At 37.7% G+C, this 22285-nt stretch overlaps 1 protein-coding gene across 2 annotated transcripts in view; it reads left to right on the top strand.

Moving 5' to 3' along the window:
* The window catches only part of LOC143855209 (nucleic acid binding protein), a 33555-nt gene that overhangs the window by 7177 nt on the left and 4093 nt on the right, over positions 1 to 22285 (top strand). For both annotated transcript variants that reach the window (XM_077365432.1, XM_077365433.1), the window contains 6 exons: positions 4449 to 6376; positions 12670 to 12917; positions 12996 to 13665; positions 13770 to 13851; positions 16827 to 16874; positions 20353 to 20550. In XM_077365432.1, coding sequence (XP_077221547.1) covers positions 4449 to 6376; positions 12670 to 12917; positions 12996 to 13665; positions 13770 to 13851; positions 16827 to 16874; positions 20353 to 20550 — 3174 coding nt within the window. The remainder of the gene's footprint in view (positions 1 to 4448; positions 6377 to 12669; positions 12918 to 12995; positions 13666 to 13769; positions 13852 to 16826; positions 16875 to 20352; positions 20551 to 22285) is intronic.

The raw sequence follows: 22285 nt of genomic DNA, 5'->3' as shown, positions 1-22285 counted from the left end.
CCTCCATGCCAATCTTATGCGCTTCTCCACTTGTAGTTGCCACATAACTTATTCAACTTTCTTTTCCAATTTAGTTTTGGCAACTTGTAGAGCGCTAGCTTCTTTTGCTGCCATTTGAAGTTTTTGTAATGCCTTCCTACAGCTGTTCCTCTCCATGTACTTTGATAGTGATTACCACCTATATTCTTAAATAATTGAAGTATTAGCAGAGCCAACTTTTATAACCGCAGCTTTGTTCTGTCGCTTAAAATTGAGCTCATTACGGTTGATCATTCCATGCCAAGTTTTTACGTTTCAGTTTCAGTATGTGTTTTGGTCGTGATGGAAATGGAATATGTCGGTTTCAGATGTAAATTTTGGTGGAAATCCTATAAAATTACAGACACATATAGAAACATATGCAAATGATGGGCATTTAAGATGAAGTTTGTGTAACAACATCGGACGATTCGGACACCTAGTGTTATGCGCTGTCACGCAAGTATAATAATTCAATACATACCACGTTTCACATGTAATTCTTTTAAATATTTATACACAATACATTCATCACATTTCACATGCAATTCATATAAATATGATTATATAAGACATACTGATATAATGTACTACTAATACTCTTACGATTTTAGTTTCGCTATGCTTTTCATTGGGGATGGGCATGAAAACATTTCAGTTATTCATGTTGGTTTTGGTAGAAATTTGAAACAATGTTCCGTGCTAACCTGATAGAATAGCAGCTGCTGCAGAATGCAATATTTTTTATGCTTTCTTTGCAAAGGACATCTGTGAATTCTTCTGTATCTCTAGACAGACATCTTTTCTCAACATGTTGTCATAAAGTTCCATACTGCAAGCCCTTCACTTTGTTGATATCTTTGTGGGATCTGATGTCTTAATTTGTTCCATTGAGGTACTTCACGAACCATTTTGGTTGTCAGAGTCTGTTGTAGATCTCGTTTGACATTAGCAACCTTAGGAGTGGTCTAAGGTGATAAATTATTATGCTTTCCACTTTATACCCTACAGTAAACTACTAGTTTTCTTCTCAAACCCTCCTATTGGATTTCCAAGAACTTAAGCCCTTCAGCTATGCCTATCAATAAGTCATGTATTTGATTGGCAATCAATCTCCCCTTACAAAGTAGTGGAATCAATTAGGGAAGGATAATTGTTGATACAGGAGACATGTTAGGATGCCGTCTATCAATAAGTCATCCCTTTGATTGTTTTTTTTTTAAATGGCAAGTTATCGTTAATAGAGAGAAAAAATACAACGCTGACTCGAGAAGGTAAGCGAGAAAGGAAAAAAAACCAAAGAAAAGAAAATACACAGCTGACAACTAATTAAGATCCTCATGGGGGAGAAAATAAAAAAGCTCGAGCTCCTGCCTCCTGACTCCTCCCCTGGCAAACTTCTCTGAGTTAGCTGACCTTTTGATATGCTGGAAGACTACATCCGACCCTCCAATCCGATCCCTAATCTCTTGAATCCAACACCCAAATCTCCAAGGGTATGGCTTACTACCTTTCAGCCAACCTGTGACATTTAGCGACACACAAATCTCGAGTAGTGTTCATTTTACCAATCCCAGATGGAAAGCCTTCTAATCCGACCGTTGGATCTTGATATCAATTGAATCTATAAATATAACAATTAAGGTCAAATCAACCAACCGTCAGACTTAAGGTCAAATCTCTTCAATTGATCTTCTTAGTGATAATAACAAAACCCTATTTTTCACAGAAACTTTAGATTTCAAAAAAAATAAATAAAAAAGTGTAGGGTTCATAGTGTCCAATGGTTGATATCATAGTTGTCAGAGTAGGAAGTGAGTGCGAAAAATGACGCGGGAAGCGGAAGCTAGAAGTGAGGAGTTTAGAAAAGAGAAAATGCGGGAAGCGAAGAACTCTAAGAAAGTTAAGAGGAAATGCGTGGGAAACATCATTGAAAGTCAAAATGAAGCTTGTAATAAGCCTCCCTAGAAGCGAAGAGGAATTAGAGAGGAAGGGTTGATGCAGGTAAGGATTACAAGTAGTAAAGAAGACTTCACGACTGATTATAATTATAAGTTTTAGGGATTTGTAGTTTCACATGTCTATTCATGTAGATTTTATGTTATGTTTTTAAAAAGTTCTACATAAGTTTCATTTGAAACTTAAAATGATTTTTAAATTTTAAATACGTTCCTTTGACATTAGGAAAAGGAGAAAATGCTCTTTATGGAAAAAATTGCCTAAATAGGAAGCGAACTCTTAATTACGAGGAAACACGTAGGAAGCAGGTGGGAAGCACCCTTCCCCTAAATTTTGCGTCTCCTAAATTTGTGAAGCGAGAAGAACTTAGCTTATGAAGTGAGTTCCCGGGGAAGCGAGCTTCCCATCCAGCTAGGAAGTTTCTGGTAACTATGGTTGAGATAAACTATCTAGCTATTGGATACAAGATCTGATATGATTAGATTGCTCCAAATTAAACTCTTAGTTAAAAACCTCATCAACTATTTATCGATGTTCACACGAATGTAAGCTTTAACTTTCAATCAAGAGAAAAAGAAATAGTGGTAGAGATTACCTTGAGAAGATGAAGAACAACGATAGAAATTACTAGGGCATCAGACTGAGGTTTCTTAATGCATCACACCTTAGGTTGATTGAAGGATCACACCAAGATCTATTGGAGAAGGACTCATTCAAGCAATGCACAAAGCAAAGGGTTTCTTTTTTCATATCATTCATAGCATAAAAGTAAAGTGCCCTATATATAGGGCACTTTACTTTATGTTATGAATGATTATATATAGGGCACTTTAATTTTATGTTATGAATAAAAATCAATAATTTTGGACTAAAATACCTTCTAATGGCTAATAGATTCACCAACTAAAATTTTTGTACTGTTATGATGAAGTCACTTAAGCGACTCAAGTGATGTTATAATAAAAAGATTACGGTACCCCCACCCCTTCCTCCATTATGACTTAAGAGGACTTGAGTATCATTCTAAGATTAAAAGACTCTTTTTAATTCTAATGTTGCCCTCATCTTCCTAATTAGTCATTCTTGATTCTCATGAAGGATGGTCCCCCCACCATCTTTGCTCTAGTTTTTCCTTCTAAATATTGATGTTTGGGATTGTATAATTCAAATTTCAAACAATAGTGCAACGCCTATTTTGGCATTCTTTTCTTTAACAAACTACAAACAATTTAACACACCACAGTTGTGGTGACAAATGGTTTGGTGGGCGATTTGGGAAGTCAGATTGTTACCCTATGATTTGTGGACACGGACACAGAGTGTCGGACACGGCAAACCCCCAAACTTTAGAAACGGGGACACGGCTAAAATAAAAAGTATATGTGATCATGATTTGTGGATATGGATTCGTGTGTCCAGTTTCGACATGGATACGAGTTGTCTAAATGAGGTAAACTCAATATTCAATAAAAAAACAGAATGTCACACTTGACACGGTACAAAAACATGTCCACACACCCACATTAAGTCTAACACTTCCATCAATACAAGTAAAAGTGTCCAAAGGAGTGTCGACACGTGTGGACACGGGTGTCGTGTCGGACACGGCAATACACGTGAGTCGGCAATAAATTCGAAGTGTCGGCCAAATCATAGCTGTTACCCCATCTCAAACCCTCCTCATCCTGTCTTCTATTATCTATATCTAACTTGCTGTTTCAATAAGTATTGCATCCCTTTATGCTGCCTTCGTGATGCCCCAGATGATTACAAGAAGCCATTAATTGTGGTCTCCGCATTGAAGATATTTTCCTGTAATTTAGAGTATTGGAGTATATTACCATTTGAACGTTCCTATTAGATTGCAAAATCCACATCATGGTAACTAGAATTATCTTTTGCCAAGCCGATTAGTTATTGCCAAAATTTCATGAAAAAGTGGCTTTCTTATTCTTATTAGCACCTTTGGTTCAGTCGCTCACCACCTGGGTACACTGGGAATAGTATGAATGCCTGAGACATAAAATCACATTGGAGCTCCGGGAGATGACAGACTCTCCTCTATGATCACTATACTCCTATTAGAGAGGTCCACAATCAATGAAGACTTCTTGAAGTTATAGATTGATTCATGTTTTCCTTTTTATTTATGGTGATATTCCTGTCCCAGTTATTTGCTATTTTGTTTTCTTATATTTGAGATCTTAGCATATTTGTGTCGTTGCCTTATTTTGTTAACGTATTTCCTTTTGTACTACTTTTATGCAATATAGCTGGTGAAAAATGAAAAGAAAAATCTAAACAAACTTTCATGTGCAAGCTTCAGATTATTTATTTGTTTTTTGGTTATGAAATTAGTGCTGAGATCAGTTAGCATTCATTATGCTTTTGATAAGCATCTCGTAATTTATGGAATGATTGAATTGATAATCTATTTTCTTTACTACATTTTCTACGTGGCTCTTCTGCAGGTTATTAATAAAGATCCATCCTTGCGTGGTTGGATTTTCTCAAGGTATAAGAAGTTACGCAAATCAATGTCTGCCAAGGCTGTGTCTGAAATTTCAACTTCACTTGAAGAAGTTTTTGAGTCATTTTCAGAATTGGTTGAGGAAGCAGACAGTCAAGATGACAGTGACGAGGATAACTCTGATCCGTCAAAATATATCAATCGACAGTATTTGGTGCCTAAGATCTCTAGCCGCCATGATAGCTCCGCTGAAATATCTGCAAGGGATGGCACTCCAAGAGTGCATGATGCCTCTTCTGGTGATGCATTTTATGAGGATGGGGATTCATGTGACAAAATTTTAGGCCAGTCTGTGAAGCGTTGCAATTCAGTAGATAAAACTAGGGTTGATATCCAATCAGGGAATGGGAGTTCAAATCATGAATGTGAAGGTTCAGGCTCCATAAAAAATTGGGAGGTTGGAGACTCGGTGAGCAACCCGTTGGTTTCTCCTACCACCAAAAAGCCAGTAAATCTGAGGAATGATGCATACGAGAGTGGACACCGTACTTTTAGTGTTGAGAATAATCAAGTTCCATCCATGAGACCCTTAAGTGTAAGATCGACTAATATTTTGCCATCTCCGAGGCAACATTCAGCTATAAACTATCATGCTTGTTCATCTAGTCAAGTTATTTGGCACTCTGATGGGGATCCAGCAGCCATGGATGTCTTCTCAGCTTCTAAACAACTTTGGTTGGGTTCTCTTGGCCATGATACATCTGAAACTCTAGTAAGGATGCAGTTTGAGAAATTTGGGCCTATAGAACAATTCTTATTTTATCCTCTTAAAGGTTTTGCCTTGGTTGAGTACAGGAACATAATGGATGCGATAAGGGCTCGTGCACATGTGCGGGTATCCTCCCCTTGGGGTCCCTACGTTCGTATAAGGTTCTTAGATAGTGGACTTGGTAGCAGAGGTGCCATTAATGGCGCTGCCGTTGGTGCTAGTTGCCATGTTTATATTGGAAAAGTATCGAGCCAATGGGTCAAAGATGAGATTTTGTATGGGTTGGTGACCGTAGGATTGAGGTCCCCTCGAATGGTTACTGACCTTTCCAGTGAAAATGCGTTGCTGTTAGAATTTGAGACTGCGGAAGAAGCTGCCACTGTGATGGCCCACATAAGGCAGCACCGTAAGGAAAATGGTTATCAGGTAACCCCAATTAAAACTTCGACCTTAAGTGGGGGCTCTTCGGATGGGGTATCCTATAGTCGTCACCTTCTGGTAAGGCAGATAGATCAATCTGTTCCCGATGAAGAATTGATCAATGCATTCTCTGGCTTTGGTGAGATTACAGGTTGGAAATTTATGAGACAAAGTAGTTGTTGCTTCATAGATTTTCATTCGGCTGATGCCGCGAGTATTGCAAGGTCCCACCTAGATTGTGCTAAATTTGGGCCAACCTCCATCCGTGTTGAATTTCGATTCAACACCCCTGGAAATCTGTCCAATAGTATGATTGGGTCACCCATCATTCCAACTGTACTTGATAGCCCTATTGACAGTAGCAAGGCTAGAATGTCTCAGTTATCTTCTTTAATTTCATCGTTATATGCAAAATACAAGATTAGTCAGTGCTCAAGTTCTGTTGATGGATATATATCTAGAAATAAACATACAACTGCCTTGAGTGATGAAGATATAGTACCAACAAACACTCTCTGGATTGGTTTACCAGATATAAATTCTCCATTTTTGACAGATGATGAACTAATGGCCATTTGCAATCTCGCCGTTGGAAATGTGGGGTCCATTGTTAGATTGACACGCTCACATATGCATCAGGGCTCACGTTGGTTTGTTGAATTCAGCAGTGTAGATGCAGCGATCTCTGTGTTAAAGAATATCCGGGCTTGTTCAGGCACATTTCTTCAGATTGAATTCAGGTTTGGATTCATTAACTCACTGCCATATGTTTCCTTTTTATAGTTTATGTTCTTTCATACTGTATTTATCAGGGATATAATTTGGCATTCTATGTGTTTGTGTGGAGAATTGTATATGATCTTTTAAGGAGTGGTTTGGGAGTTTTCTTTGGTGTCATTGTTACCCTGTTGCCCTTAAGATAAGATGCCACTATATTAGATAAATTTATAGAAGTAGGTTGGTTATTATTCCATTCGTACATTTGAGTTCAAGGGAAAAAATTAACACATCAAAGGATCGCTTTATATCTTGATTTTATCCCTTGCTTTCTTCCCAATTTAGATGAAACATTTCAAGAGCTTCACTGTGAGGTGCTGATCAATGGAAGCCATTTGTGCTGACTATGGAACAGTATGATTGATTTTCTCGTTGACTTGAAGTCGAGGAATGACCTCAATGAAGGCCTTTTATTTATCACATATTTCTAATGGTTTTCTATGGTATTTTGTGCTAGGTTTTAGTTTTATGTTGTTTATTTATTTTTTGTGACAAAAAAATGTTTTTGTGTGCATTTAATGGAGTTTTGATGTTCCATGTTTCCAATACCTTTTGTTAACTATATTTAGTTATTTACAACCTCAGGATACTAATTTCGTGTTTGATGTGTTTGGTTGGGTAAAATACGTTCTAATGTGACCTAATTTGGTTGTTTCCAGATAAATCAAGCTTATAGTTGTAGATCATGCTGACATGAGTGGTAAATGATTCCGGTGCTTTGTCGAGCATGACCACCTCTAGAAGTGTGAATATCACATCGCCTCTTGTGTATTATCAGGCTTATTGGTTCAAAAGGGAAAACCCCAGACTTTGCTTATATTTTCAGAAATTAATTGGAGCAGACTGTTTTTTTTACTAATGGAAACAGGGCATGCTATCACAGTGCAAAATGTTTTATTTGGGTGGAAAGTGATAATGGGAATACATTGATGGATCTATAGCTTGTACATCCAAAATCCAAGTTTTGTTCTAAAAGTAATCAATTGGAGAAGCTATAAACATCTTATTATTTCTTGGCTCTAAGATACAATTAACACTTGCCATTCAAAAGAGAAAGAAAGAAAGAAAGATGCAATTAACCCTTCAATGCTGTTGGGAATATGTTTCCAAGAGATAGGAAGCAAGTGGAAATTTTTTTATGTGAATAGAAATATTTTGCCTTGATCTTTTAGATCGAGTCCAGGGTAGAAAATATTAAGCATGAAAGTTAATTGTTACTAAAGTACCATAGTAGGTTGTAGCTGCTTCGAGGAGAGATGACTTATTATTAGAAGAGCATCATGAGTTCTATTTCTAGCCCTCTGATGCAGAAGAGAAAGTACCTCAAAACCAGTTGTATTCGCTCTCCAAATTAGTACATCTACCGATCCCAAATTGTTCTAGAGTGATCAATTGGAGAATAAAAACCAGCTTATCATTTCTTGGTTGTGTAATTGAGCCTTTGATCCCGTTGGAATTATGTTTCCGAGAGATTAGGAAGCACTTAGAAATGCTGTATTCGGTCTCCAAATTATATTTTCTTGTCTTTGCTCTTATTGTCACACACACACGTCTATAACGAGGCCTTTGAAAAAAAAATAAAAAAAAATCTAAAACAATATAAAAACCCCAAGTTACTGCCCATAATGTGAATCATGAAGTAAACAACTTCTAAAATACGTAGAAGATGTAAGGATTCTTTCATTTCTCTAATTGAGAATCCCTTTCTAATGGTGGGATTCCAACATGTCAAGGTGTTAACGGGTAGATTGAGGTAGTTGTTCATGGTTTTATTTCGAAAACCCAGTCCTTTCACTAAAGGAAGTTAAATTCAAGACGGGGCGTTAATTGAAGACAAATGTTGTGAGTTTTTCCATATGTCTGGGAAAAAAAGGCATTGTTTGCAAATTAGATACGTAGAAAATCTATTACACAGTCGAATGGAGTTGCCTGGCTTGTTTAATGGGAAGGATATGGTTTGGTGGTAACTCGCAAGGATGGATGACCCATTGTCTTGAATCAATTTGGATATCGATTCTGGTTAATGAGTCTCCTAGTGGTTTTTTCGAAACTTCCCAAGGCCTTCGGCAAGGGATCCACTATCCCCTTTTTTGTTCACTATCTTAGCAGATTCCTTTAGCAGAATGGTGGCGAAAGCCAGATCTAGTGGATTGATCAAAAGTTTCAAATTCGGTATCACATCTCTAAGATGCTGATGACACTTTGCTTTTTAGTAAACCTGAGCTTTTGAGGATTAATAATTTGAGGGCGTTTACCTTTAAAAAAATAATAATTTGAGGGCGTTTTTAAATGTTATGAATGGATCTCTTTGAGTAATGCATGATATTCTTGTTTCACTAATCAAGTTGATGTGTGGCTTGACCATGTGCTGAGTGTCTAAGGAGTGGGGTGTTTTTAAAGGCCCTTCTTTAACTTGTTTCAACTTTCAAACCACTGACTGTTATTTGGTGCTAAGGACGTCTTGGTAAAGGATTGTTTTGAAAGAGTTGGGGAAGGTATTTTTTGGAAACTGAGCTTCAGAAGAAATTTCTTCGGCCGGGAATTGACTTCTTTGGATAGTCTGTTTGAAACTTTAGAGGCTTGCTACATCAAACTTTCTGGGTCTGACAAAAGGGTATGGATCTGGGACTCTACTGGGGTGTTTTCCGTCAAATCGTTCTATTCCCACCTTGTGCCCTCATCTCCTCCCCCCATTGAAGCAAATGTGTGTAAGGGTGGCAAAATCAACCGAACCGATACTGAACCGAAACCGAACTGAAAATTCGATTTCGGTTTGGTTTAACCAAACCGAATCAAAATTCGGTTCGGTAGAACCAAACCGATGATCGGTTTCGGTTTGGTTTGGTTTGGTTTGGTATGGTTTGGACAGTGATAAATGCGCTCCTTTTCATAGGAAAATGATAAATTTGCCCCTTTTATCGGTTCGGTTCGGTTTGGAGTATTTCGGTTTCGTTTCGGTTCGGTTTCGGTTTGGGGGTGAAACCGAACCGAAACCGAACCGTTGCCACCCTTAAATGTGTGGAACATTCAGGCTCCTCCAAGAGAGTCCCTTTTTTGTTGGGTGGTCTGCAGAGGCCGAATTCAGACAATCAACTTCCTTCGTAGGTGAGGCATGTGGCTAGTAGATCATTGTTCTCTTTGCATTCAGGACAGAGAATCCATAGATCATATTTTTATGCATTGTAAGTTGGCAAGGGCGGTGTGGAGCTGCATTCTTTCCAGATTTGGTATTTCGTGGGTTTTCCCTTCCAATTTTTCAGATTTGGTGCTTGGATGGGTGGGATTCCCATGGAAGAAAAAATGTAAGGTATTATGAGACCTTTGCTTGCTACTATCTGGTTTTTGTAGAAAGAAAGAAACGCAGGAATTTTTGAGGGGGCGGAAAAATCGCCCTATTTCCTCTATATCAAAATTGTTGCCTCAGTTATTGCTTGGGCTAGATCCCTCCCCTTGTTTCAATTCGTTTCGGCTTACGATCTTGGGAGGGGTGGAAGGAGGCGTGTTTTAACAGGGATGGTGAAACTAAACTTTGATGGGTCTAGTTTAGGCAACCCCTGCCCCGCAAGTATTGGTGGAGTTCTACGGGATACCAGCGGTAGTGTCCTTTGGGCCTTTTCGGGACCGTTATGAACTTCTGACGCCAGTGAGGCAGAAGTTAGAGCGGCATTTCACGGTATAAAGTTTCTAGAACGAGCTTTAATGAACAACACGATTGTCGAAGGGGACTCTTTGAATGCAATTTGGTGGCTCAATTGTGCCTCCTTGGAGATTCGCAAGTCTCTTTGACGAGATCCAGGATCGGATAGAAGGTTCGTCTTTCACTTTTAGCCATGTCAGAATATCGGCTAATAGTGAAGCCGATAAATTTAGGGGTGCTACTCGGGTCGGGTTGGGTCGGGTTGAGGCCAATCCGACCCGAACTGAGGAACCCATTTTTCCAAACTGAACCCGACCCGATTTCCAACCCGACGAGGTTCAACCCGACCCGACTTGAGGAACCCATTTTTCCAATTCGACCCGACCCAACTCGACCTGACTTCAACCCGACCCAACCTGATTTTTTAAGCTTAAAAAAATAAAAAAATATGTCAGGTTTCACTCGGGTTGGGTTGCTAAACCTTCAACCCGAACGTGACCCGGGTTGGGAAAAGTCAACCCGAACCCGACCCGACCTTTTTTCGGGTTGAACCCGTCGGGTTCGGGTTGAACCCTACCCGAGTTGCACCCCTGGATAAATTAGCACGGGCAGGGGTTGGAAGATTGAGCTTAGAGATGTTTGATTTCATGCCTCCGTGATGGCTTTTTCTTCCATTTGTACTCTCTTTATTTCTCTTATTTCTATTTTGTTCTTCCTTTGTACTCTTTTTGGGGTGGACCACCTCGGTTTCCCCTTTCATCATTGAATTTGTTACCATTCAAAAAAATAAATAAATATTGGTTGGTGCTTCGGAATGGATTCAGGTTCGAGACCCTTCATGTATGAATTAGTTGGCTAGAGGTATTGGGATTCAAGAAAGAGGTGGGTTGCTACAAGGTTCCCAGTCAAGTCATTTGAATTCTTGAAGGTTCCCAGCCAACTTCAAGGTTCCCACTCAAGTCATTTGAATTCTTCCTTTTTAATGATGTTGGGTTGCCACAAGGTTCTCCATGTTATGGGGAGCACTTATCCCTCCTAAAGTGGAGACGTTTTGTTGGACTACCGCCAAGGAGAGCATCAATACCTATATTATTGTTAAGAAAAAAGATATATTTCCAAACATGTCGATACTTCATAGGGAAGTGGATTTGTTGATGCATCACTTATTCATCATTGCAAAGCAGCGGATATGGTGTTGTCTCACCTTCTCAAGTGCTTCTGATTCTCTTGGGTGCTTTCAACATCTATCCTTGAGCTTTTTTAGTAAGCGGCCGTAGCTCTTAGATGAATAGAAAATCATCATGTATGGGATCTTTGGAATGAAATGAGAACTTTTTATGAGATTCTGCTCTCCGGGTGGGATTGTTCATGATATTAAGCTCTCTAATGTCCAATGGACTATTAACAGGAGAGATTTTTGGGGTTTAGTGACGAAGGATATTTGGTTGGAGAGATTTTTGGGTTTACTTCAGGGACATTTACTTGCAATAAAAGGATGTTGTTTGGTGCCTAGGTTGGTGCGTTTGTCGCTCCTTGTGCCAAGATAATTTTCAAAGGATTGAGGAATCATCAACATTAATAGGGTTTATGAGAATGATCGTGGAGAGATTATTAATGTGTATTCTGACCTATTGGTAGTTCAGATTCTATTGAAGCTGGATTGTAGGCCCTCATAAACGTGTTTGTATTTTCAAAGCCATTTCACTGGCGTTCTCATGGTGGAAGGTGACTCATCAAAGTGATTTCTGGGGCATCATTGTGGAACCCAAGTCTACAGAGATGGGCTACTAGATCGTTCTAATTAGAGACCTCTCTATAGATGTAATCAAACTTATAAAATTATTTGCAAATGAACTTGTTAGGGAAGGAGTTGGGAGATCATTATTTAGAGAAATTATATGGTGCCCGCTCAGGCACGGGGCATCTGCCCTTGATATTTGATCCAACAGCAGCCTCTTAAAAAGTTGAAAAAGTGGGCTGATGTTGGATCAAATATCAAGGGTGGATGCCCCGATAGTGTACGTGCCTGATCGGGCACCGTATAAAATCTCCTTTATGTATTAGTTGTTCTTTAGCGAACTTATTATTTATTTTTATTTTTTTCTTGATGATCGTTGTTTGTTGTGGGCTAATCTCAAGTGTCTCCTTAGTATCCTTTTCTCTGATGCAATTCTCATCATCTATCCAAAAAAAAAAAAAGAATTTTTACCTCCAATAAATTTTCACGTGCTAGAGTTTAGGCAGTATGCATGGTATTAGACCAAATATATCCATTTTCCGAATCTTTCATATTTTGTTTACTGAATTTTCCTTAATCTTCATGGTAATCTTTGATACGCATGCCCTATGTGGGACCATTTTTTGTTTCATTTTCCATTGTGTTTTTTGGCAACGTCAAGATGAATCCTTCTCAATGCCCCCAATTCATAGCCACAATACCACTTTTTACTTAAAAGGTTATTTTTCTGCAATCGATGGAATTTCACGGAAATGTAATATTAACAAGTGATTAGGAAGTCCTTGCTTAGTGGTTATTTCATCTTCTAAATGCATTTTCACATGTGCTAGAAAGTTGCATAGTTTACAACTATTGATCTTTTCTCTCAATGCTTCTTACAGAAATTCAGGTAATCATTTACATCCGAATGAACACCAGCCATCCATAATGAAAACTGAGAGCAGCATTCATGAACTTGTATCTCCTAGAATTAAAATGGAGAATCATGGAATTCCATTACAAAGTGGACATGCCTTTCAGTCAAACTGGGCTGTTTCCAGTAATACGCCGATGGTGGAAGTTGGGTCAATAAAAATTGAAAAAGTAGATAATTTTGAAAATAAGATCGTGGCCGATCTTTCATTAGCAGGTAGTTTCTAATGGAAAAGTTAATTATTTCTTTGACTAAATAGTTGCATTCTCATTGATTCTGCTGGCGATTTCTTAGAAGGTCGAGCTGTTTCTCACTCCGAGCAAATGTGGATGTATAAGAAACCTGAAATTGAGCTGCAAATGTCCGCACCAGGGAGCATCCCATGCCCGCCCGTGCCTACGGCAACACAAGGGGGAAATAATTTCCCACCGCAAATGCAACCATCCTCTTTCATGCAACCTGTCTATCCTACTCCAAACAATTCTTGGGACATGCATGGTCTAACTCCTTATATGCCTTTGAATCAGATCTCATCACACACAGTGCCTAATAACTTTCATGTTAATGGGCCCGGTGTTGCTCCTTTTCTACCCCCATCTGTGACTCCGCTTACACAGCTGCCCAGAAATCCAGCGCAGCATTTCGAACAGATGGTTAACCTGCCCGCTTTACCACCTCTGACACCCCCACCACCTCCACCTCCCGACATGCCACCACCGTTACCTCCATCTCCACCTCCTTTACCCATGTCTCAGCCTCCCGTAGTCCCACCTCCACCCAGTTCTCCTCCTCCATTTCATCAACAGGTTGTTGAACCTTCGAGTTTGGAAAACAGTGGACCCCGTTTTCAATATCAGTGGCAAGGAGCACTATGCAAAAGTGGAGTTCAGTACTGTACAATTTATGCAAGTAGAGCAGATTCAGTTAGTTGCAAGTATACAAATTCCATATTTGAACCTGCAGAGTAAGGACTTTTTATATATTTTAATTATTACATTTTTATCTGCAGAAACTCCATGAATTATGGCTGAATTTTAACTACAGTCTTTCTGGGTAATACTAATGCAGATGGCCAGCTAAGTTAGATGTGACAAAGCGCACTGATTTTCGACATGTGAAGTCAACCTTTAATAGTACTCCACCTCATAAAGTGAGTTCTTTGAATTTTAGTTTTCTAGATCCATGTACTACAGTACTTTTTAAGTGCAGCATCACTAATCCATTGAAAGGATGAAATTCTTCCACGAGTGCATAGTTATTTTCTTGTTTGGTACCTACATACACAGATGTTGTAGCACCACTAAATACCAAACTAGTGCGTGTTTTTGTTTTTTTGTTTTGACTGGCACCAAACTAGTGTGTTGTGCTCTCAACTCTTGTTTGGTATCTACATACTCAGATGTTGTAGGACCACTAAATACCAGACTAGTGCGTGATTTTGTTTTTGTTTTGTTTTTTTGTTTTTTTTTGACTGGCACCAAACTAGTGTGTTATGTTTCTCAATCAAGAATATGTTGTGATGTATACCTTTCTGTTGCTGACATGAGATTTAAGAGGTGCTGAAGATATGGATTAGATTTTGTTGTTTGAGCTAAAGGCACTTTGTGATGCACAATGGGGTAGATTAGGTATGTTTTATTTTGTTATGGGTTGGGCAGTCGGTTGTTTAGAGTTATTATTATTATTCTGAATTGTTAACTTTTTTGGATAGGTTTACGTAGTTTGGTTTGTTTGAAAAATAATTACTTCTATTTAGATTTTAGAATAGTTGTTAGTGTTGAACAAAAGAATAGTCTACCCTATTATACATTTTTTAGCTGCATGACTTGCATTCCATATTCAATGAACGAAATAACCAAAATACCCATATGATATATTGCAATAAAATGTCTAGTCTACTAATGATGTTCAAACTGATGTAGATGAGTCAATGAGAATTAGTTGTCCACCAGAAAGAAATATCTGGTCTTGATTTGAACTTATGACTTAGTTGGCACTTTGAATTTATTGCCGACACGTGTCCTGCCGTGTCCGACACGACACGCATGTCCACCCGTGTCGACATTCCTTTGGACACTTTTAAATATATTGCTAGTGGTGTTAGAGTTAATGTGGGCGTGTGGACACATATTTGTGTAATAATCAATAATTTTATGTATATGTACGAGTCACCATTTTTAGATTTTTAGATGTTGCCATGTCAAACAACTCATATCCGTGTCGAAACTCGACACACAAATAAGTATCGACAAATTATGATTATATATACTTTCTATTTTAGCCATGTGCCCGTTTCTAAATTTTGTGGGTTTGTCGTGTCCGACACTTTGTGTCACTGTCGACACGCGACACTCGTGTCCGTGTCCACAAATCATTGATTTGAACACATGGGCGATCGAGTAGAAGTGGAGGCATAGGGAAAAAGTTATGATTTGCGGACACGGGACACGAGTGTCGCATGTCGACACGGACACGGAGTGTCGGACACAACAAACCCTCAAAATTTAGAAATGGGGACACATCTAAAACAGAAAGTATATATAATCATAATTTGTGGCTACGGATTTGTATGTCGAGTTTCAACAAAGATACAAGGTGTCTAACGTGGCAACCCTTAAAAATCTAGAAATTTTGACGCACCCATACATGCAAATACATATAAAATTATTGATTACTATCATAATTTGCGACAATATAAATGTGGTATTCACTTAACAAGCTCATAAATCTTAGGATTAATCAACTATAATCTAAAATAAATGTGATAATCAAATAACAACGCATTCATCGATTTAATCTAGTTCTCTTCAGTCTCCAATATGCAACTAGAAAGGGAGACAAATACGAATGAATATAATATTGGAATAAGAGTTTGTTTAGAGTTTTAGGTTTAGGGGAAGGGATATAACAACAAATATCAGTTAAAGAGATGCTAAAAGAAGAGTTTATAATAAAAGAAGAGTTTGCAATAAAAGAGATAAAATAGAATTTCGTACTTGACACTGTACACAAACGTTTCCACATGCCCACATTAAGTCTGGCACTTCTAGCAGGACATCGACACGTGTGGACATGCGATACGACACGTGTCAACAATAAATTCAAACTGTCGACCAAATCATAGGAAAAAGGTGGGACTTTAGGAAACAACTCGATTGTTTCCCAACTCACTTGGAAACACTTTTTACCACTATTTTCATTGTTTCCTACTGTTTCCCATTGTTTCTCACATCTCTTAAACAGTAATTTTTATCTTTTTTCCATGAAGTGTCTTGGGAAATGTGTTTCCCTGCTCAAGAAATGTTTCCCTTGAATATATGGTCTCAGATTTTTGAGGAGCAACAACAAACCAACATAGGTACTTATGACATGAGAGGAAGACATATAATGGTGAGCTATGCCACACGGTATCTACTCCAAAAAAATAAAAATAAAATAAAATTACCAAAGTCACTTGTAATGCACTGTTATTTTGTAGAAGTTACCATTGAAAAGGGTTTGGTGACAATTATCGTTCAGAAAAAAGAAACCAAAGGAAAACTAAAAAGAAAAAGGTTGCACCGATAGAATTACTGCCAATTTGATGAGAGGCCCTACAGTATAATTAACCGAGTTGCCCGGTGTGGAAAGGTATCCAAAAACAGAAAACAGGTGTCTGGTACCAGATGAGAGTTCTTCTAAGGGATATTGTGATATAGAAACAATATAGTAGCTTATGCCTTTTTTTTTTCTTCGTTTGTTTTTCTGTAAGTAAATGAGCAATTTAATAGTTTTCCCATTTATTTTGTTTCTCAATCGCTTTCTATGTAAATAGGGAACTTAATAGCTTTACCATTATTATTGTTTGCCAATCACTTCGAGAATAGGAAAGTGCTTTTGCTAGATGTAATAAAAAAATTGTATTATTCAAGTTGCCTGCTTGGTCATCACCCCCTTGACTATGATTCATCTACTTGAAGTCCTTTTGTGTATATTTTGTACTTTTGTTATCTTCATGCAAGCAAATATTGCAATTTATCTTTCAATCTTCTTTCTTCATTTGACAATTCATATATCAATTTGCGGCTATTATTTCTGATTATTCATTTTGCATGCATGTGCCTGATGCTGCTATATGTGATGCAGAGAGAGATCTGTCGGCTGCTACCCTCTACTATCAATGATCATAAAGGCGTAAGTTAATTATACTTTTTTGTCAGATCTTTCTTATGATGGCTTTTTCTTTTAAATGGGAGTCGTACCAATTTGTTATTTTTTGTTTTTTCTCGAATAATTGACTGCAGTAATTAGGAAAAGAGGCAAATCCTCTACATGCGGAAACAAGCAATTCCGAAAGGAAAAAACATGAAATGGAAAAGAGAAACAAAATACAAAAGAAAAAGGACTCTACAACTTGGGCATATCATCCCAATAGACTACATCCTTGCACTGAACACTGAAATTTTCTAATCTACCTACCTTGTCGTTGTTCTCGCGCTGGATATGTGATAAAGTACACCCCCCAAGAGAATGTTGAATAAGCTAAATACTTCTGAAAAGGGTTGTTTATACCTTTTTTTTCCACATATTTGGTTAATTTAGTAGAACTTTGTGCATTCAAGCATATCTGGGAACTTCTTGAATGAATTTTTCACCACATGTTGTGAAGTTGGTATGATTTATTTCTACACTGCTTTAGAAGCCTGGCTACATATCAAGTGCTTTTTTGATGTGGTAAACTGCCAATGAACTTTCTGGATTCTCGTAGCATGAACTTAGCTATGTATTATGGAGTTGTGGCACATTTCCTTTATGAGACTAAGACAATGATGATTAGTATTCTTGTCATTTAATATTTGGTTTTTAATGCACCATTCAAAAATATAAAATAAAAATTGGTCTTTAACGCATGCCTAGGACTAAAGGGTGTTTGGATCAGACTCAAATGTTGTAGTACCTTCTGCAATCGGTTCTTAGACCCATGCACCTAACTGGACTTTCCATTAGTTTTTGTATAGGCTTCATCTTACCTATTAAAAGAAAACTGCATTAAGAAATGGGAATCTGTATTTCTCTATAGTCAATGGGCTGCAAAAGTGGAGCTTTAGTGTCATTATAACAGTCACTGTGTGTAAATGAGGATGGTACACCATATAATTTCTGTTAATTTAAGGTCATAGAACTTAATAATATACACTAGGACTAAAGGGTGATTGGGGCAGAAGCAAATGTTGTAGTACCGTCTGCAATCGGTTCTTAGACCCAGTGTCCCTAAATGGATATTCTTGTATGCAATCACTGGTTCTATGTGAGTTCTTGTAGTGTGAATAATGTTGTTCATATTTATACAGGGTTGGGTTGAAGGCAGATGTAATTTTTTCCCATACATGAGATACGACATGTATAAATAAATTATCATAGCTGGATTTAACTTTTAAGATAGAACAAGCCGTAAATTTTACGTAGCATCTTGAAGACTCCCATGTTCAAATTATAATTGCAACTATGTGACTTACAAGCAAAAAAGCATTATAATTAATTCAAAGAGAGACATTTTTTTCAAACATTATAGTTATTTCTTACCAACAAAAATATCCATGAAGTATCCTAGTATCCGAGTATGAGTATCAGTACCACAGCATGTTGGACATGGTATGTTGGGCCTACACAAGTATCTGATTATCATAGATCGTAGTGGTCCTGTGCTGCTGCTGCTGCACCATCTGAATATTACTAGTTATAAGGTCACAGGATCTCCAGATTGATTTTCTCCAGCTGACATGGAATCACGCACTGGTGCCCATTTATTTCCCTTTTTTTGAATGGCTGCCCATTTATTTTCCTCTGAGCTATGTAACAGTTTCTTGTCGGTTGGTTCTCAGCATCTGAGAATTTCTGAACTCACATCCGAATTTAAAAGGCAAGTCAATTAACTCAAATTGATCTGAGTGAATTACTGATCCATCAGAAAAGACCAACAACATTGATGAGAGTTGGAGTTCAATTTCTTTTGTTTTGCATTTTAATAATTGAATGGTCAATTGTCGGTATCTTCATCCTGTCAGTTAAGGACACTTCTCTTGTTTCTTGTGGAATAAGACTGCTTGAGAAGTTTCTTTCTTGTTCATTTTAAGTATCCAGCAAGGCCCATTTCTCTTCAGGGAAAGAAACTGCTTGGGTAGTTTGTGCTTTATGTTTGAAGTTTCAGAGATGTTGCTCTTATGTTTGCTCCCCGGGTATTTCTTTTATTCCTTCATGCTCTTCCTTTGACTTGCATGAGTTGAACTTTTCACCCTATTAATCACCTTGTTTCCTATTTATTCATTGCCTCATTCCTTTCGAGCATATCTAACTTATGTTTCCTCAGATGCCCTAGCTCGTCCTACGTAGAAAGAGGCTATGGCTGAGGAGATGACACTACTTGAGATACAAAGAAATTAGGATCTAATTTACCTAAGGGAAACATGTGTTGGGCTGAAAGTGGCTCTAAACTTCGAAAAATATGCATCATTAAAAAAAAAACTATGCAAAAAATGAACTTGGTGGGCCGACCATTGATAGATATAAGGCAAGCCTTGTGGCAAAATTCTTCATGTATTTAAGCAACATTGATTGCAAGGAGACCTTTGCTCTTACAAAGTACACTCGGTAAGGCTACTTCTTTCGGTAAGGGTACTTCTTTATAAGGGGGTCGTTTATGGTTTAAACAATCACCACGACCATGGTTGGATCGGCTTATTTCCTTTCTCATTATGGTTTTCGCTGAAGCGCCTATGATCATTTAGTTTTCATCAGGAAGACATTGGGTACTACTACTATTTTAGTAGTAAATGCGGATGACACCTTTCTTACTGTGGATTATTCATTAGAAATTGTCGATGTTCAGCAATACTTGTGCGTTGTTTTTTATATCAAAGATCTTGGTTATCCTACGTGCTTTTTTGGAATCGAATTTGCGTGTTTCAAGCATAGTATTTATTTCTCAATGCAAGTATGTATTGGATCTTCTTAGTGGCACAAGTTTACCGGGAGCAAAGCCAGGTTACAATCCTCTTGATATCAATCATCAACTGTTCAGTTAAAACACAGATCGATTACATGACCCTACTTGCTATCAACAATTTGTTGGAAAACTTGTCTACTTGACTACCACATGCCTGGATATTGCATATGCCATGAGTGTGCTTTGTCAATTCATGCATGGTTCATGTATTTATCACTCGGAAGCTACTCTTTGCATGGTTCGCTATCTCAAAGTATCTCTAAGAAAAAGACTATTTTACCGGAGTAAAACGAATATTTGGAGGTAGCAGGATATTGTTATGCAGACTGGGCTGGCCTTCCCAATGATGGAAGGTCAAGCGGTGAATTTGTTGTCATAGTCTGGTAAGCTGGAAAAGAAAGAAGTAATTAATTGTGGTTTGTCCATTAGCTACGGCTGGTTATTCCTAGTTTATTTTGAATCCTCAGATTTTTAAGAGCTAACATTTGATATGGTTATTCAGCTATTTCATTCATCTAGTATCATTTTAAGTTCTATATGTGGACTTTCTAATTTTAGTTGTAATACAAAATCATACACTAAGTGATGCATACAGTTTTATTTAAATAATATTATTGATAGATTATTTGGGAAAATTGAGCATTAGCTTATCTTGATTTTCTCTTGCAGTTTCAGGATTTCATCTCTTATTTGAAGCAGAGGGAATGTGCTGGAGTGATCAAGATCCCAGAAGGGAAATCCGTGTGGGCAAGACTGCTCTTCATTCTCCCCTACTCGCTTGATACATGCACCATGCTCTCCATTGCACCTCATCCTGACGAATGCCTAATTGCGCTAGTTGTTCCAAAGGAAACGAACTCTGAATGGGTATGAATCTACGTGATTTAATGTACACGAGAAAATGAATTTATTTCTGTTGTTTTGGTCTGTCTCCATTGCCAAAGTTTATATAACTTATTAAGGATTTGTATGCGTTAGATTTTTTCGTTGTTTCTTATGCAATCATCCATTGCATACAAATAGCTTCTTATAATATACCTTGTAAAAAATGCATTACTTTTTCAATGAAGAAGACGGTATTTTTTCCTGAAACTACTAAATGCTCCAAGCACTGTCAAACATCGATATCTGTGTGAAAGATGGCATGCCGAAGAACTTATAAATGATTCTTAGACTACCAAATGCCATAAAGGAGGTTAAAAACGGGCAGATTTATGGAGGTTTATACCCGTCCATTTTAACATCCACAAATGGAAGGGTTAGGATGATCCCATGAGGCTGATTTTTTGGGCACACCCGATCTATGTGAGAGCCTATCAAATGAATGCTTTGGATCATCGGCTAGCTCATATAAGCTATATGAGGTCTCCCTCACAAACATTTTCCTCTCTCTCTCTCTCTCTCTCTCTCTCTATATATATATATATATATATATATATATATATATTCTATATGTGTGTGTGTGCATGTGTGCGTTTGCGTGCCACTGATACACTTATGATTTTGATTTCTGCACACTTTTCAGTTTTAGATTTGGTTTTGGCGGGGAGGGAAACAGAACATTTCAATCGTTTCGTGCAGGTTTCAGTGGAAATTTAAAAACATGGATGTAGGACACACAACGGGAAGGGTAACAAAATCCTATAAACTATGGGGATGTGTTGAAACTAATAAAGACAGACTAAACTTATGAAGAAATATTAAATCTACGGATGAGAACACAAGAGTGAAACCTAAATAACAAATCTAAGATAAATTAAGGATGGTATCAAAGGACTGCTTTATTCACACTCAAAAGATGACAATTAAGTTTCAAATATGTATATCAGCCGCATACATATTTGAATGTATGCGCTTTATTCACACCTTTGGACAAGGTAGAGACAAACTAGGAGCTCAATCTATCAAGTGTGTTTCACCTGGTTAATTCAACTCTCAAACATGTATAAGACTATAAGTATTATTGTTCAGAGACTAGGGAGCAATGTGTCTCCATGAGTGAAACTTTTACATAGGGTTTCAGAGAAGTTGCACGTTTCAGTTAGTCTTCATTAAACGGGAAGGATGTAGCACTACAGTTCGAGTGGTGCATGTGGCTGATATAGCCGTAATAGTTGATGATGCTAGGGCCCTCCAAGACTTGAAGGATCATTTTAGGATATTATTTGACATTAAAGATCTTAGTCCTCTCAAATGCTTCCTAAGAATTGAGGTGGCTAGATCAAAGCGTGAATTTTTTATATTGCAATAGATGTAATCAACCAGGGACCATCGTAAGGTCCAAATTTTATTTTTAGGTGCCTTTAAGTCCCTTAAGTTATAGTAGGGGTACCAGTCTTTTCCCATCAAAATCACTTTAAGTTTTTTGAGTTATGAGTGTTTTAAATAGGCCCCACACATTTATTTTGAGACTTTTAAGTGCAGAGCAAGTTTTTAAGTTATTAGAGCGTATTTTAGTTCAAAAGTTTCTAGTTTTGTTTAGGGTTTTAGAACTTTCTAGTTCTCTTCTTTTTCTTATATATTCTAAGCCTCATGAGTCATGGCACTTTTCTTTAATAATAGATATGAATGAATGATGATTGAACAAAGATTTTGAAAGGTT

This window comes from Tasmannia lanceolata, unplaced genomic scaffold, assembly GCF_043159265.1.
Source record: "Tasmannia lanceolata isolate RefF3 unplaced genomic scaffold, GAP_Taslan_0.1 ptg000020l, whole genome shotgun sequence".
In the NCBI taxonomy this organism is placed as follows: domain Eukaryota; kingdom Viridiplantae; phylum Streptophyta; class Magnoliopsida; order Canellales; family Winteraceae; genus Tasmannia; species Tasmannia lanceolata.
This window is presented reverse-complemented; position numbering and strand designations above follow the sequence as displayed.